Genomic DNA, 18,117 nt, shown 5'->3' with positions numbered 1-18,117 from the left:
TATCCTCTGCCCATAAGTCTGTTACCCCTGTACCCCCTGCCCCTGTATCCTCTGCCCATAAGTCTGCTACCCCTGTACCCCCTGCCCCTGTATCCTCTGCCCATAAGTCTGCTACCCCTGTATCCACTACCACTGTACCCCCTGCCCCTGTATCCCCGACCCCTTTATCCTCTGCTTCGGATGGGGGAATTTCCCAGCCAATCCTGTCCCACAACCCTAAATCCATGTTTATTTGATCCCTGGCAGCAAGATCGGGGGCACAAACATCTGCCCCAAAGGTGCCCCCCTCTGCAGAGGAACCCATCGTATTGGCCCCGGGTCACCTGAGCCCCCGCCGGATGGAAATAAGGACAAAAAGTGAAAAGTCGCCTTTATCCGTGCGGTTATTAACAGATCCGGCGCCGCCGATATTCCCCTATTCCTCTTGTTGGTTCCGCCCAGGGGCCACAATCTGGGAACAGCAAAGCACAAATATAGGGGCCTCAGTTACATACAGTCTGTAAGGGTCAGTATCGGGGGCACCGCTGGGGGCCGGGTACCTTGGGCACCAAACTGCACATGTGCCACGCCCTACTGGGGCAGGGGGTAAGTTACTATCTACCCCTGGCAAATACTGCAGCAGTTTGTCTGCCCCTTTCTATAATCTGCACTGCTGGTTGTGACTAATGTACCACTGAAACACAATGACAGTTACACATAACTATAAACCCAGTGAGAATGAGGGATGAATGGATATTGGGGAGTTGTATCAGGAGTCAGAACCAGCAGTGCAGGGAAGGGAAAGGGACAGACACAGTGACAGTTACACATAACTATAAACCCAGTGAGAATGAGGAATGAATGGATATTGGGGAGTTGTATCAGGAGTCAGAACCAGCAGTGCAGGGAAGGGAAAGGGACAGACACAGTGACAGTTACACATAACTATAAACCCAGTGAGAATGAGGAATGAATGGATATTGGGGAGTTGTATCAGGAGTCAGAACCAGCAGTGCAGGGAAGGGAAAGGGACAGACACAGTGACAGTTACACATAACTATAAACCCAGTGAGAATGAGGGATGAATGGGTATTGGGGGGTTGTATCAGGAGTCGGAACCAGCAGTGCAGGGAAGGGAAAGGGACAGACACAGTGACAGTTACACATAACTATAAACCCAGTGAGAATGAGGAATGAATGGATATTGGGGAGTTGTATCAGGAGTCAGAACCAGCAGTGCAGGGAAGGGAAAGGGACAGACACAGTGACAGTTACACATAACTATAAACCCAGTGAGAATGAGGAATGAATGGATATTGGGGAGTTGTATCAGGAGTCAGAACCAGCAGTGCAGGGAAGGGAAAGGGACAGACACAGTGACAGTTACACATAACTATAAACCCAGTGAGAATGAGGAATGAATGGATATTGGGGAGTTGTATCAGGAGTCAGAACCAGCAGTGCAGGGAAGGGAAAGGGACAGACACAGTGACAGTTACACATAACTATAAACCCAGTGAGAATGAGGAATGAATGGATATTGGGGAGTTGTATCAGGAGTCAGAACCAGCAGTGCAGGGAAGGGAAAGGGACAGACACAGTGGACAGTTACACATAACTATAAACCCAGTGAGAATGAGGAATGAATGGATATTGGGAGTTGTATCAGGAGTCAGAACCAGCAGTGCAGGGAAGGGAAAGGGACAGACACAGTGACAGTTACACATAACTATAAACCCAGTGAGAATGAGGAATGAATGGATATTGGGGAGTTGTATCAGGAGTCAGAACCAGCAGTGCAGGGAAGGGAAAGGGACAGACACAGTGACAGTTACACATAACTATAAACCCAGTGAGAATGAGAAATGAATTGATATTGGGGAGTTGTATCAGGAGTCAGAACCAGCAGTGCAGGGAAGGGAAAGGGACAGACAGGATATTGGGCAGTTGTGCAGAATTGGATGCTCTGTAAATAGGCAATACTATAAATTTAGGTTTATATCCCCTTTAAGGGAGCCCCCCTATTTACACCCTGCACCCCACACTCTCACTGTACCCCCAGTAACACTTCCCACATTAGGGAAAGGCTGGAAGTGGCAAGAGAAGCCCCCCGGCCCCACAATGCAGGAGGCTTGGGGCCCACCTGTGGGTGGAATTTGGAAAATAAGGGGATTACAAGCTGCAGCCCCCCAGCTGTCCCTACAGGCCTGACCCCCCCATTCCCTACCAACTCGCTGCCCTTTGTCCCAGGGAGGACCCCCCGGCGGTTCTGCCCCAGATGCCCATAATACCAGTAGAAGCCGTACCTGGGAGGCCCGGAGGTGCTGGGAGCAGAGAGCCAGACGCTGCCCATGTCCCACCTGTCCCCCCCCCCCTCTCTCTCTCTCTCAGGGGCAGGTGGGACTTTCTCTCCCACGTGACTGGGGCTCACATTACCCCCCGCCACCCGATACCCACCTGCCCTCATCTAATAAACATGAGCTGCGGCCCCCCCGCAGGGACTGTATAGGCTGCCAGGCTGCAGTCAGAGGGGGCTCAGGTAGGGAGGGGGCTCAGGTAGGGAGGGGGCACAGGTAGGGAGGGGGCTCAGGTAGGGAGGGGGCTCAGGTAGGGAGGGGCACAGGTAGGGAGGGGGCACAGGTAGGGAGGGGGCTCAGGTAGGGAGGGAGCTCATGTAGGGAGGGGGCACAGGTAGGGAGGGAGGGGGCACAGGTAGGGAGGGGGCTCAGGTAGGGAGGGAGCTCATGTAGGGAGGGGGCACAGGTAGGGAGGGAGGGGGCACAGGTAGGGAGGGGGCTCAGGTAGGGAGGGGGCACAGGTAGGGAGGGAGGGGCTGAGGGAGGGAGGGGGCTCAGGTAGGGAGGGAGGGAGGGGGCTCAGGTAGGGAGGGAGGGGGCTCAGGTAGGGAGGGAGGAGGGGGCTCAGGTAGGGAGGGAGGGGGCTCAGGTAGGGAGGGAGGGGGCTCAGGTAGGGAGGGAGGGAGGGGGCACAGGTAGGGAGGGGGCACAGGTAGGGAGGGGGCTCAGGTAGGGAGGGAGGGGGCACAGGTAGGGAGGGAGGGGGCACAGGTGGGCAGTTAGCACAATAACCCCCCTGCCTGCCTCCTGCCTCGGCTGCTGCTTCTGGCTCTATGGCATCTGGGGGGCTGTCGTTGGTTGGGCCACGTCGGCCCTAATACTCCAGGTCGTTATGTGGGGGGAGTCAGGGGGAGTATTAGAGACTAAAGGTGCACCATCTGGGGGTTCTAGCAAAGGGGGTGCACTCACTAGCTATGGGGTCCTGCCCCCTACACTCTCATTGGTTCCCATAAGATTTCCCTCAATGCCGGGTACCAGAAACGTTTGTGCCCACTGCGTGCCATGTACAGTCTGTACCCAGGGGGGGAGCCAGGGGCCCCTGTAGTTTCTTACTGGGCCACATTCACTCTGGTAGGGAACCCCATAACCTGACTGCCCTTACAGTAAGGAACCCCTTCCTATGCTGATGGTGAGATCCCCTTTCTTCCCCACCCCCAATGTATCACTCATTCCCCCTCTCTTGGTAGGGAATCCCATAACCTGACTGCCCTTACAGTAAGGAACCCCTTCCTATGCTGATGGTGAGATCCCCTTTCCTCCCCACCCCCAATGTATCACTCATTCCCCCTCTCTTGGTAGGGAACCCCATAACCTGACTGCCCTTACAGTAAGGAACCCCTTCCTATGCTGATGGTGAGATCCCCTTTCCTCCCCACCCCCAATGTATCACTCATTCCCCCTCTCTTGGTAGGGAATCCCATATCCTGACTGCCCTTACAGTAAGGAACCCCTTCCTATGCTGATGGTGAGATCCCCTTTCCTCCCCACCTCCAATGTATCACTCATTCCCCCTCTCTTGGTAGGGAACCCCATACCCTGACTGCCCTTACAGTAAGGAACCCCTTCCTATGCTGATAGTGAGATCTCCTTTTCTCCCCACCCCCAATGTATCACTCATTCCCTCTCTCTTGGTAGGGAATCCCATAACCTGACTGCCCTTACAGTAAGGAACCCCTTCCTATGCTGATGGTGAGATCCCCTTTCCTCCCCACCCCCAATGTATCACTCATTCCCCCTCTCTTGGTAGGGAATCCCATATCCTGACTGCCCTTACAGTAAGGAACCCCTTCCTATGCTGATGGTGAGATCCCCTTTCCTCCCCACCTCCAATGTATCACTCATTCCCCCTCTCTTGGTAGGGAACCCCATACCCTGACTGCCCTTACAGTAAGGAACCCCTTCCTATGCTGATAGTGAGATCTCCTTTTCTCCCCACCCCCAATGTATCACTCATTCCCTCTCTCTTGGTAGGGAATCCCATAACCTGACTGCCCTTACAGTAAGGAACCCTTCCTATGCTGATGGTGAGATCCCCTTTCCTCCCCACCCCCAATGTATCACTCATTCCCCCTCTCTTGGTAGGGAATCCCATATCCTGACTGCCCTTACAGTAAGGAACCCCTTCCTATGCTGATGGTGAGATCCCCTTTCCTCCCCACCTCCAATGTATCACTCATTCCCCCTCTCTTGGTAGGGAACCCCATACCCTGACTGCCCTTACAGTAAGGAACCCCTTCCTATGCTGATAGTGAGATCTCCTTTTCTCCCCACCTCCAATGTATCACTCATTCCCTCTCTCTTGGTAGGGAATCCCATAACCTGACTGCCCTTACAGTAAGGAACCCCTTCCTATGCTGATGGTGAGATCCCCTTCCCCCCCCCCACTGTATCACTCATTCCCCCTCTCTTGGTAGGGAACCCCATAACCTGACTGCCCTTACAGTAAGGAACCCCTTCCTATGCTGATGGTGAGATCCCCTTTCCTCCCCACCCCCAATGTATCACTCATTCCCCCTCTCTTGGTAGGGAATCCCATAACCTGACTGCCCTTACAGTAAGGAACCCCTTCCTATGCTGATGGTGAGATCTCCTTTCCTCCCCACCCCCAATGTATCACTCATTCCCCCTCTCTGGGTAGGGAACCCCATAACCTGACTGCCCTTACAGTAAGGAACCCCTTCCTATGCTGATGGTGAGATCCCCTTCCCCCCCCCCCCCCCCCCCCCCACTGTATCACTCATTCCCCCTCTCTTGGTAGGGAACCCCATAACCTGACTGCCCTTACAGTAAGGAACCCCTTCCTATGCTGATGGTGAGATCCCCTTTCCTCCCCACCCCCAATAAATCACTCATCCCCAGTTTCCCTCAGTTTCTGACCCTACACACATTACAGTTTCATCCCATTTGCCACTTCTCTGCCCACCCCACCATGGTGCCCAAGTCATTCTGCCCTAAGCACAGTGTATTTAACCCTTTGCCCACCAGGCACATAGCTGGTACCTGCTGACAGGCAAAGGTAAGTAGTAGCGTAATTAGGAACTGCACAAACAGTTTAATGTGAACAAAAAGGTGTTACCCAAAGTTTATTTGGCCGCAGAGAGAGTAACGAGAGTGACCCAATGAGTAGGTAGGTTCTTGCATGGTTAGAGGTTCCTCTCAGCACCAGTGACCCCTGGGTAATGAGCCACAGGTTGGTGATGATCGCAGGACCGACCTCAAACAGCAGACATGATTGGATCGTGGTGTTGGCTTGTTCCTCCCACCCCCAATCCCTGTTGTGGGGGGGAGGGTAACACCAGGACCCCCATCACTGGCAGCGGCCCTCCTGTTACAAACCCAGTCCCAGTGGTGTAACTACATATACAGCAGCCCCATGGTTACCCATTTTGGATTTGTCAGAATGTGCCCATAAAGTGCCATCAGTGGATTTATTCTGCAGCAGGTAAAGTATTAAGTGTGATAACAGTTTGTGTTACACACTTGGGCAGCCCTATGTACACTGCCCACCAACCTGCTCAGTAGCCACTGGGAATTCCTTTTTCACTCGTTAGATCTTGGTGCATAGGGACCTGTGGGAGATAAAGAAGCTCTCGGGTGATTTTTACAAATTTATTCCAAATCGCCAACTTTAGCAAAGCTTTGATAGTCGGAAGTAATCAGACTTGTACCCATTTTGGATTCAGGGGATACTGGGGCACTTCCCATGAGCATGAGGCTTCCCCCCCACATAAATGCAGTGAATGTTGATTTTGAAGAAGCCAATATGACTAATTATATGGGAGTATCATGATTTTGGGGCCCCTATGTGCCACACACATATGCACTGGGCATGTTGGTACCAAATGGGAGATGGGATTCGGTAAACTGGAAGCATCATGGGAGTTTTGAATGACCTTTACCCTCAAAAATACACAGTTTGCAAGGATGTGACCCCAATGGGATAGAATTAATAAATCCTCAGTACAGGGTGTTAGTGGAGCCCTAAGTGAGACAATGCAGTATGGGCAGGATCCCTAGTATCATATAAGCACCAGAACCACTCCCAGGATGAGCAGGACCTGACCCACTTCAGCACAGCAACCAACCCAGTATGGGAGGGAACAATGAGAATCCATGGAAGCCTGAGTGTGTCTGAGCTCAACTGCGCTACATGTAAAGGATCTGTGCACTTACCCCATACTGTACCTACAGGCCAGGGTCAAAGCGGAACACACAGGGTTAAAGCATAAGAAAACCCCAGGTTGTGGGAGGGGGCAAAATGTTAGGCACCACTCCCTCAGTGAATACACAAGTCTGAGTCTGCACTAGGGATCCAGTTTCAGTGCTTTGCCTTTAAAGCTGCTGTAAGGCTCCAGAATAGGAAATGTTCCGGTACCAGCAGGCCCCTCCCCTATCTCCGAGTAACCCAATTGGTGCATGAAAATCATAATTTACCCATAAAGCTCAAAAAATAACAGATGGACAGGGGACTATGGAACCTCCCAGCCCAACTCACCCACAAAAACCAACAAACACCCCCCACACTTTTTTTTCCTTTTAAGCACCCAACAAACCTCATCGTTCTGGATTGGCCAGTAACCCCTCACACTCAGCTGTCACTCGCTTTGGCATCTCTCCTAGCAGATCTGCAAACCCAACACTCGTGGGGCACAGGCTGTAATACCCAGGGGCAAGTTGTGGTCCAGTGGGCAATTCTGCCTCAGAACTGGGCATGAGAAACCAACAGAGGCCATTGGCCTGACTGTCTCTGGAGCTCAGTGTTGGCCTTGGGCCCCGCAGGTGTCTCTTTAGCTCTCTATCAGCATTTATATGGGGGTCCTGCCCTGCCCCTACTACCCTGGGCTAAACCCAAGCACAGGCCCCAGTCAGGGTTGCGCCAGTCTAGGCAGGTTCCCAAGTATTTTAGTGTTTCTAGTAACTGAACCCATATCCTCTGTCTATTCAGCCTTGCATTAAACCCCCAGTGCCCGGTTGCTAGGGCAAGAGTCGGATGTTACGGCAAATAAAGCCAGTCGAGTCGCGCTCCCCTTCCTCCTCCAGCTTTATTGATAGTTTAAAATTACATTTCTATGTTCTAGGACTTAAGTTTCTTTTTACCTCCTGACTTTAAAAACTGATTCCAAGCAAAGTAAACTCAAACAGTTGCCTAAAGTGATATCGTATACAAAAATAACTCTTGATTCTGTGAAAACATCGTTTCTCTGCAGCTCCCGAACAGCTTCTACGTTTGGCTTCTCTCCGCCAGGCGCCTCCTCGCCGTTAGCGCTCCCCGTAAAGAAACAAGAAAACGAAATAAAAAATAAACGTATTCGCATCCTGGCTTTTGCCTCATCTCCAATAGCAACGCGGTGGCCAAGCGTCGGCTTCGGGCGGGTTCAGATGCGACAGGGCCACTGGCTGACGCGTGACTCTCGCTGTAGACAGGCCCGAGACAGGTGTGGATGAACAGCCAATGAGACTGTCACAAACGCAAAGTTGCGCAGAAACTCCCAATAGCTTTTCCCCGCCCCCGAGGAGCAGGAGGGCTGCCGAATACCTGCCCGGGGGCCGACTCTTCCCATTGAATTCCCTATTCACCAGTGGCACGGAAAGGGGGTTCTTTAACAAAGCATTATACATAACACCTCTACCAAACTAAACATAAACATTTTTTTTTTTGTAGTTTAAATGCAGAAAGTCATTTTGTGTTTCCACCCCTTTCCTCCTTTTACACGTCAAGTAAAGCTCACGGCCGGGGAATAGCTCTATCTGCCAACCTTTGGCCAGTGAAGAGGACTCAGAGAAAAGAATACAACCATCAATCAGAAAAAGGAGGGGCGACGAAGGATATTTAGGCCGTGGCTTCGATCGTGCATTCCCGCGCAAGGTGCCCCGACTCCCCGCAGCGGTAACAGTTGACTTCACTCGTTTTGCTGCAGTTGATGGCCACGTGGCCGGTCTCCCCACACCTGGGAACGATAAGGATAATGAGGCGGGGCTTACACTAAGGGGGCGGGCTCACTAACGCTTTACCACAGGGGTCCCCAACCTTTCTTACTAGTGAGCTACAGTCAAATGTAAAAAGACTTGCATTAAAGTTCATGGAGGAGCCAAATAAGGGCTGTGATTGGCTATTAGGGGCCTCTATGCACCCTATCAGCTTACAGGGGGCTTTATTTGGTAGGAAATCTTGTTTTTATTCAATCAAAACTTGCCCAAAACTTGCAAGTAAGGAATTCAATAATAACTCCCTGGTTTGGGGGCACTGAGAGCAACACCCAAGGGGTTGGGGAGCAACAGGTTGCCCCCGAGCCACTGGTTGGGGATCACTGCTTTACTGGAATAGCCAATCTCAGTAGCGCCCCCCCCTACACTAAACCCACCCTCTCACCTGTAACATTTCACCTTGGTGCAGTCCTTCTGGATGTGCCCAAACTCTCCGCAAGAATAGCACTTCTGTTCATCGGCGTGGTCACAATCACGGGCAAGGTGCCCCGGCTTGCCACAGTTGTAGCAGCACTGCTCCCGCTCTTTCCGTGGCTCCTTGCAGTCCTTGGCGATGTGCCCACCTCTGCCACAGTTATAGCAAGCTTGGGGGGGGAAATAGGAGATGTCACTGGGGGGCTCTGGGATCATATAAAGGCACAAGGCTGCAGGCTGAGTTATACAGGGAACTCTGAGTATCACTCATGTATTATAAGGGATAATGTACCCCCTACTGTAAATGATAAGGATATTAGCAGTCACTGAGGGGTTCTGTGCCCCCCATATAAAGGCACAAGGCTGCAGGCTGAGTTATACAGGGAACTCTGAGTATCACTCATGTATTATAAGGGATAATGTACCCCTACTGTAAATGATAAGGATATTAGCAGTCACTGAGGGGTTCTGTGCCCCCCATATAAAGGCACAAGGCTGCAGGCTGAGTTATACAGGGAACTCTGAGTATCACTCATGTATTATAAGGGATAATGTACCCCCTACTGTAAATGATAAGGATATTAGCAGTCACTGAGGGGTTCTGTGCCCCCATATAAAGGCACAAGGCTGCAGGCTGAGTTATACAGGGAACTCTGAGTATCACTCATGTATTATAAGGGATAATGTACCCCCTACTGTAAATGATAAGGATATTAGCAGTCACTGAGGGGTTCTGTGCCCCCCATATAAAGGCACAAGGCTGCAGGCTGAGTTATACAGGGAACTCTGAGTATCACTCATGTATTATAAGGGATAATGTACCCCCTACTGTAAATGATAAGGATATTAGCAGTCACTGAGGGGTTCTGTGCCCCCCATATAAAGGCACAAGGCTGCAGGCTGAGTTATACAGGGAACTCTGAGTATCACTCATGTATTATAAGGGATAATGTACCCCCTACTGTAAATGATAAGGATATTAGCAGTCACTGAGGGGTTCTGTGCCCATATAAAGGCACAAGGCTGCAGGCTGAGTTATACAGGGAACTCTGAGTATCACTCATGTATTATAAGGGATAATGTACCCCCTACTGTAAATGATAAGGATATTAGCAGTCACCGACGCTTAATTTAAACTCTTGTTTGCCTACAGCCTTTGAAATGCCGGAGTGGGCTACTGCGTTACCATAGGAAACATGGGGCAATTATCTTTATTGTCAAAAACTAAAAAGTCTGGAAGGAGAAGAGAAACTTTATGGCACTTGTATTAGAGTGAAGACACACGGAGCTACTTAGTAGCAGCTATTTGTCACGGCTACTAAAGTCCAGAAAATCCCCTGCCATAGACAATACTGAGAATTGGCCCTGCTAAACACACAGACAGTTATCAATGATCAACATTGTCTGTTTTAGTAGCCACGACAAGTAGCTGCTACTAATAGCTCTGTGCATCTTCACCATTAACTTGAAAGACACACAGAGCTACTAGTAGCAGCTACTTGTCGCGGCTACTAAAACAGACAATGTTGATCATTTACTGATAATGCCTGTGTGTTTTAGTAGACTTAATTCTCAGTCTATGGCAGGGGATTTTTTGGCATTTAGTAGCCGCTACTTAGTAGCCCCATGTGTCTTCACCCTAATTTATGTCGGAGAAGAGAATAATTTCCCTTAAAACAAAATGGGCCTAATTCACATTCCCTAAGCTCCCTCCCCGCGGCTCTGTGTCCCTTGCCAGTAGCCCAGATGTCTATCCCCAGCAGGTACTGAGCCTCAGAGCTGACACTCACCATCCTCCTGCAGATCACAATCCTTAGCAAGGTGGCCAGACTCCCCACAGCGGTAGCAGATGTCTGGAAGAGATGAAGAAATGAATTGGAAACCTAATTTGTAGGGGGGAAAAAGGAACAAAAAAAGAAAAAAAAAAAAAAAAAAGGGAGTGTTAATGAGTCGGTCAGGTGATGCACGGTGCGTCTGCGGCTGCTGAGTAACCACGCGCGGCTCTTACCTCTGGAGGAGCTGAATCCCCCGCGGCCTCTGCCTCTCCCGCCGCGGCCACGCCCACCTCCGGTAGGGCACTCCCTTGCCCAGTGACCAGTGCGGCCACATTTGAAGCACTCGTTGCTGCTCATGGCTTCAGAGATGTTTTCTGAAAGAAAGAGACTGCAATGAGCCTGGAGCCATTAGAGAACCCGTAACCCCCGCGTAGGCATCAGCAGGATTATCAGCGCCACAAGTGCCAGGGGGTAGAGAAGCCACTTGGGTTCCCCTTTGGCATTTGTTAAGCTTAGGGATACCTATCCCTATGGCCAACATCACAAGGCTGTGCCCCCCATGTACCCCTAGCTGCCCCCCATGGGAATGCAGATGCGCCCCCTAGCTGCCCCCCATGGGAATGCAGATGCGCCCCCTAGCTGCCCCCATGGGAATGCAGATGCGCCCCCTAGCTGCCCCCCATGGGAATGCAGATGCGCCCCCTAGCTGCCCCCCATGGGAATGCAGATGCGCCCCCTAGCTGCCCCCCATGGGAATGCAGATGCGCCCCTAGCTGCCCCCACGGGAATGCAGATGCGCCCCCTAGCTGCCCCCCATGGGAATGCAGATGCGCCCCCTAGCTGCCCCCCCATGGGAATGCAGATGCGCCCCCTAGCTGCCCCCCACGGGAATGCAGATGCGCCCCCCTAGCTGCCCCCCACGGGAATGCAGATGCGCCCCCTAGCTGCCCCCCATGGGAATGCAGATGCGCCCCCTAGCTGCCCCCATGGGAATGCAGATGCGCCCCCTAGCTGCCCCCCATGGGAATGCAGATGCGCCCCCTAGCTGCCCCCCATGGGAATGCAGATGCGCCCCCTAGCTGCCCCCCATGGGAATGCAGATGCGCCTACTAGCTGCCCCTCATGGGAATGCAGATGCGCCCCCTAGCTGCCCCCCATGGGAATGCAGATGCGCCCCCTAGCTGCCCCCCCATGGGAATGCAGATGCGCCCCCTAGCTGCCCCCCATGGGAATGCAGATGCGCCCCCTAGCTGCCCCCCATGGGAATGCAGATGCGCCCCCTAGCTGCCCCCCCATGGGAATGCAGATGCGCCCCCTAGCTGCCCCCCATGGGAATGCAGATGCGCCCCCTAGCTGCCCCCCATGGGAATGCAGATGCGCCCCCCTAGCTGCCCCCCATGGGAATGCAGATGCGCCTACTAGCTGCCCCTCATGGGAATGCAGATGCGCCCCCTAGCTGCCCCCCATGGGAATGCAGATGCGCCCCCTAGCTGCCCCCCCATGGGAATGCAGATGCGCCCCCTAGCTGCCCCCCATGGGAATGCAGATGCGCCCCCTAGCTGCCCCCCATGGGAATGCAGATGCGCCCCCTAGCTGCCCCCCCATGGGAATGCAGATGCGCCCCCTAGCTGCCCCCCCATGGGAATGTAGATGCGCCCCCTAGCTGCCCCCCATGGGAATGTAGATGCGCCCCCTAGCTGCCCCCCCATGGGAATGCAGATGCGCCCCCTAGCTGCCCCCCTATGGGAATGCAGATGCGCCCCCTAGCTGCCCCCCATGGGAATGTAGATGCGCCCCCTAGCTGCCCCCCCATGGGAATGCAGATGTGCCCCCAGCTGCCCCCCAGTGTTGCTGCTGTACACAACCCTCCCACCCCTAAGCAGCCTGGCATGAAGCGCTGCCCATAAGCTTATTAACTAAAGCAGAAAACTGGAAATACAGCAGCTCCTGGGCGGTGCCACCCAGGTATAAATATAGCCCAGTGCTTGGGTGGTGCCCGTCTCTTACAGGCTGATTATGTGCCCGCATCCTTTGTGCAGCCAGGGCCCAATAGGCATCCATTCATCCTAATGGGGCTTTGGCCAGACCCCCAAACCTAAAGCCAACTACTGAGCCATGTGATTAAGGTGCTGTGTGGCCACGGGAGCAGCCAATCAAGCTGAAATAAGGAGCACAGAAGGTAACTTACAATGGGCTCAGCTCTTACACAGAAGTGCCACTCATGGATCCATATGGGACTGGGACTAAATCACATAAAACAGGGAACGAAGAATATTGGTGCTGGGTAATGAGACACAAAGCTTACAGGCAGCGCCCCCCCCTCATAGCTGGGCCCCGGGAGGTTATTAATAGGCCAGTAATGTAGCCCCGGCCATGAATAGATCAGAGCAGGAGGGGACAGATCATTGGCCACGACATTAACCCCTCCCCTATACAGGGAGTCACTGGCGCTATACACAGGGGGACCCCTGGCCCAGATAACGCTGTACTATACACTAGGAAATATATATTATATATAATAGTGATGTCATCGGTTATAATTGGTGCTTAGTGATGTCATCCCTGTTACACGACTAAACATCTGTATTATAATAAATGATGTAAAATATAAGGGTATTTGAAGTCGCCCTAAAGCACTTGGTCTTCGCTGCCTTCATATGTTCATGGAACCCTTCAGTGACATAACATCCTTATAATATTCAAGAGGGGGTACAAAATCTATACGGAGCAGCTGTAGGGGTATATACTCTGTACTATAGGATACAGGGGGGCTGTAGGGGTATATACTCTGTACTATAGGATACAGGGGGGCTGTAGGGGTATATACTCTGTACTATAGGATACAGGGGGGCTGTAGGGGTATATACTCTGTACTATAGGATACAGGGGGCTGTAGGGGTATATACTCTGTACTATAGGATACAGGGGGGCTGTAGGGGTATATACTCTGTACTATAGGATACAGGGGGGCTGTAGGGGTATATACTCTGTACTATAGGATACAGGGGGGCTGTAGGGGTATATACTCTGTACTATAGGATACAGGGGGGCTGTAGGGGTATATACTCTGTACTATAGGATACAGGGGGGCTGTAGGGGTATATACTCTGTACTATAGGATACAGGGGGGCTGTAGGGTATATACTCTGTACTATAGGATACAGGGGGGCTGTAGGGGTATATACTCTGTACTAATAGGATACAGGGGGGCTGTAGGGGTATATACTCTGTACTATAGGATACAGGGGGGCTGTAGGGGTATATACTCTGGTACTATAGGATACAGGGGGGCTGTAGGGGTATATACTCTGTACTATAGGATACAGGGGGGCTGTAGGGGTATATACTCTGTACTATAGGATACAGGGGGGCTGTAGGGGTATATACTCTGTACTATAGGATACAGGGGGGCTGTAGGGGTATATACTCTGTACTATAGGATACAGGGGGGCTGTAGGGGATATACTCAGTACTATAGGATACAGGGGGGCTGTAGGGGTATATACTCAGTACTATAGGATACAGGGGGGCTGTAGGGGTATATACTCAGTACTATAGGATACAGGGGGGCTGTAGGGGTATATACTCTGTACTATAGGATACAGGGGGGCTGTAGGGGTATATACTCTGTACTATAGGATACAGGGGGGCTGTAGGGTATATACTTGTACTATAGGATACAGGGGGGCTGTAGGGGTATATACTCTGTACTATAGGATACAGGGGGGCTGTAGGGGTATATACTCTGTACTATAGGATACAGGGGGGCTGTAGGGGTATATACTCTGTACTATAGGATACAGGGGGGCTGTAGGGGTATATACTCTGTACTATAGGATACAGGGGGGCTGTAGGGGTATATACTCTGTACTATAGGATACAGGGGGGCTGTAGGGGTATATACTCTGTACTATAGGATACAGGGGGGCTGTAGGGGTATATACTCTGTACTATAGGATACAGGGGGGCTGTAGGGGTATATACTCTGGTACTATAGGATACAGGGGGGCTGTAGGGGTATATACTCTGTACTATAGGATACAGGGGGGCTGTAGGGGTATATACTCTGTACTATAGATACAGGGGGGCTGTAGGGGTATATACTCTGTACTATAGGATACAGGGGGGCTGTAGGGGTATATACTCTGTACTATAGGATACAGGGGGGCTGTAGGGGTATATACTCTGTACTATAGGATACAGGGGGGCTGTAGGGGTATATACTCTGTACTATAGGATACAGGGGGGCTGTAGGGGTATATACTCTGTACTATAGGATACAGGGGGGCTGTAGGGGTATATACTCTGTAACTATAGGATACAGGGGGGCTGTAGGGGTATATACTCTGTACTATAGGATACAGGGGGGCTGTAGGGGTATATACTCTGTACTATAGGATACAGGGGGGCTGTAGGGGTATATACTCTGTACTATAGGATACAGGGGGGCTGTAGGGGTATATACTCTGTACTATAGGATACAGGGGGGGCCTGTAGGGGTATATACTCTGTACTATAGGATACAGGGGGCTGTAGGGGTAATATACTCGTACTATAGGATACAGGGGGGCTGTAGGGGTATATACTCAGTACTATAGGATACAGGGGGGCTGTAGGGGTATATACTCTGTACTATAGGATACAGGGGGGCTGTAGGGGTATATACTCTGTACTATAGGATACAGGGGGGGCTGTAGGGGTATATACTCTGTACTATAGGATACAGGGGGGCTGTAGGGGTATATACTCTGTACTATAGGATACAGGGGGGCTGTAGGGGTATATACTCTGTACTATAGGATACAGGGGGGCTGTAGGGGTATATACTCTGTACTATAGGAACAGGGGGCTGTAGGGTATATACTCAGTACTATAGGATACAGGGGGGCTGTAGGGGTATATACTCTGTACTATAGGATACAGGGGGGCTGTAGGGGTATATACTCTGTACTATAGGATACAGGGGGGCTGTAGGGGTATATACTCTGTACTATAGGATACAGGGGGGCTGTAGGGGTATATACTCTGTACTATAGGATACAGGGGGGCTGTAGGGGTATATACTCAGTACTATAGGATACAGGGGGGGTATATAAGAAGATAGATATATATAATACACTATAGGGCCCGTAGGGCTGTAAGTAATTGGGGGCCCAGTCCCTATAAGGAGTGATCCAATCGGGCGCTACAATAAGGCGGGGGCCCAGCCGGCAGTTCAGCCCATAAGAGCCGGACTTTCCCCACAGCACAACCCCCCCCCCCCCCCAAGGCCTAACGGCTCCGGGATACCGCACCCCAAGGGGCCGCGCTGCATGCTGGGACCTGCCGCCAATAAGGCTGTATAAGGGCCCCACACGGTCCCGACTCCCCAGTCCGGCCGCGCCCCCCACGTGTGCCAGGCCCCACAGGCCGGGGAAGGAGCAGTCGGGCCGGACGGGCGGATCGGGAACACACTTGGTGCCCGCTATCCCTTCCCTTGCGCCCCCGACCCATACGATCCGCCCCCACAGCCCCAGCTCCGAGTCTCACCGTCCCGACTGTCGTTTCTCTGCGCTGCGCCACACGCGGTTTGCACACGGCCTCGAAATCCCCAACTGGCTGCGCACGGCGACTCTACGGGTCATCCAATCAGCTCGGTGACCCAGCGTCCCGCCTCACGGCCAGCCAATAGGAAGGCGCGCTGCAGCTAGGTTACACTGCACCTGTCAATCACTCGCATACTTTGCGAAAACGAGGCAGAGGGGTGGGCCACTTCCGGTGGCTGACGCCTCTGCACCACGTGACTAAGATGGCTGGAACGCGAACGTGACGTCTGTTATGCCGGAAGTAACGGAAGCTGGGAGGTTTGGATTGAGGCGTTCCGTGTTTGTTCCCCGAGTTGCTTGTGAGGAGGCGGCTGTGTGTGGGGGGGCTCTTTAGGGGTGAATATACAGAGCACTGCCCGATAGGCAGCTTATTGCTGTACGTACAGCCGTTACATTATACTCTATGGGGAAGTTGGGTGAGGGGGGGGGGAAGTTGGGTGTGAGGGGGGGGAAGTTGGGTGTGAGGGGGTAGGTAGGTGAGGGGGGGGGGGAAGTTGGGTGTGAGGGGGTAGGTAGGTGAGGGGGGGGGAAGTTGGGTGTGAGGGGGTAGGTAGGTGAGGGTGGGGGGAAGTTGGGTGTGAGGGGGTAGGTAGGTGAGGGGGGGGGGAAGTTGGGTGTGAGGGGGTAGGTAGGTGAGGGTGGGGGGGGGAAGTTGGGTGTGAGGGGGTAGGTAGGTGAGGGTGGGGGGGGGAAGTTGGGTGGTGAGGGGGTAGGTAGGTGAGGGGGGGGGAAGTTGGGTGTGAGGGGGGGAAGTTGGGTGTGAGGGGGTAGGTAGGTGAGGGGTGGGGGGGGAAGTTGGGTGTGAGGGGGGGAAGTTGGTGTGAGCGGGTAGGTAGGTGAGGGGGGGGAAAGTTGGGTGTGAGGGGGTAGGTAGGTGAGGGGGGGGGGAAGTTGGTGTGAGGGGTAGGTAGGTGAGGGTGGGGGGGGGAAGTTGGGTGTGAGGGGGTAAGGTAGGTGAGGGGGGGGAAGTTGGGTGTGAGCGGGTAGGTAGGTGAGGGGGGGAGTTGGGTGTGAGGGGTAGGTAGGGTGAGGGGGGGGGGGGGAAGTTGGGTGTGAGGGGGTAGGTAGGTGAGGGTGGGAAGTTGGGTGTGAGGGGTAGGTAGGTGAGGGTGGGGGGGAAGTTGGGTGTGAGGGGGGTAGGTAGGTGAGGGTGGGGGGGGAAGTTGGGTGTGAAGGGGGTAGGTAGGTGAGGGTGGGGGGGGAAGTTGGGTGTGAGGGGTAGGTAGGTGAGGGTGGGAAGTTGGGTGTGAGGGGTAGGTAGGTGAGGGTGGGGGGGAAGTTGGGTGTGAGGGGTAGGTAGGTGAGGGTGGGGGGGAAGTTGGGTGTGAGGGGGTAGGTAGGTGAGGGTGGGGGGGGAAGTTGGGTGTGAGGGGGTAGGTAGGTGAGGGTGGGGGGGGAAGTTGGGTGTGAGGGGGTAGGTAGGTGAGGGTGGGAAGTTGGGTGTGAGGGGGTAGGTAGGTGAGGGTGGGGGGGGAAGTTGGGTGTGAGGGGGTAGGTAGGTGAGGGGGGGGGGGAAGTTGGGTGTGAGGGGGGGGAAGTTGGGTGTGAGCGGGTAGGTAGGTGAGGGGGGGGGGAAAGTTGGGGTGTGAGGGGTGGGGAGGAAGTTGGGTGTGAGGGGGGGGAAGTTGGGTGTGAGGCGGGTAGGTAGGTGAGGGGGGGGGAAGTTGGGTGTGAGGGGGTAGGTAGGTGAGGGGGGGGGAAGTTGGTGTGAGGGGGTAGGTAGGTGAGGGTGGGGGGGGGGAAGTTGGGTGTGAGGGGGTAGGTAGGTGAGGGGGGGGGGAAGTTGGGTGTGAGCGGGTAGGTAGGTTGAGGGGGGGGAGTTGGGTGTGAGGGGGTAGGTAGGTGAGGGGGGGGGAAGTTGGGTGTGAGGGGTGGTTAGGTGAGGTGGGGGAAGTTGGGTGTGAGGGGAGTAGGTGAGGGGGGAAGTTGGGTGTGAGGGGGTAGGTAGGTGAGGTGGGGGGGGAAGTTGGGTGGTGAGGGGGTAGGTATGGTGAGGGTGGGGGGGAAGTTGGGTGTGAGGGG

At 53.4% G+C, this 18,117-nt stretch overlaps 1 protein-coding gene across 4 annotated transcripts; it reads right to left on the bottom strand.

Moving 5' to 3' along the window:
* Window positions 1-7,359: 7,359 nt before the first annotated feature.
* Window positions 7,360-16,272, bottom strand: cnbp (CCHC-type zinc finger nucleic acid binding protein). 4 transcript variants are annotated; one of them, XM_031899988.1, is made up of 5 exons: window positions 16,040-16,272; window positions 10,744-10,884; window positions 10,526-10,618; window positions 8,707-8,905; window positions 7,360-8,284 (listed from the first exon to the last, which is right to left on the bottom strand). In XM_031899988.1, the coding sequence occupies exons 2-5, from the start codon at window positions 10,865-10,867 to the stop codon at window positions 8,167-8,169; spliced, it is 534 nt and encodes a 177-aa protein (XP_031755848.1). In that variant the 5' UTR covers window positions 10,868-10,884; window positions 16,040-16,272; the 3' UTR covers window positions 7,360-8,166. The 4 variants fall into 4 exon arrangements, with proteins under 4 accessions (XP_031755848.1, XP_031755850.1, XP_031755849.1 ...); XM_031899990.1 differs by having other exon boundaries at window positions 8,721-8,905; XM_031899989.1 differs by having other exon boundaries at window positions 10,526-10,588; window positions 16,040-16,263.
* Window positions 16,273-18,117: the final 1,845 nt, after the last annotated feature.

This window comes from Xenopus tropicalis, chromosome 4 (assembly GCF_000004195.4).
Source record: "Xenopus tropicalis strain Nigerian chromosome 4, UCB_Xtro_10.0, whole genome shotgun sequence".
Classification (NCBI taxonomy): domain Eukaryota; kingdom Metazoa; phylum Chordata; class Amphibia; order Anura; family Pipidae; genus Xenopus; species Xenopus tropicalis.
The sequence above is the reverse complement of the archived record's forward strand: the minus strand, read 5'-3'. Positions and strand labels throughout refer to the sequence as shown.

What these genes read in the sequence shown, in the direction of transcription:
- cnbp (XM_031899988.1), bottom strand. Translation starts at nt 10,867, where the DNA reads ATGAGCAGCAACGAGTGCTTCAAATGTGGCCGCACTGGTCACTGGGCA. An exon ending in GGGATTCAGCTCCTCCAGAG is followed by an intron (nt 10,619 to 10,743) that starts GTAAGAGCCGCG and finishes CCTACAAATTAG; the next exon opens with GTTTCCAATTCATTTCTTCA. An exon ending in TTGTGATCTGCAGGAGGATG is followed by an intron (nt 8,906 to 10,525) that starts GTGAGTGTCAGC and finishes TCCCCCCCCAAG; the next exon opens with CTTGCTATAACTGTGGCAGA.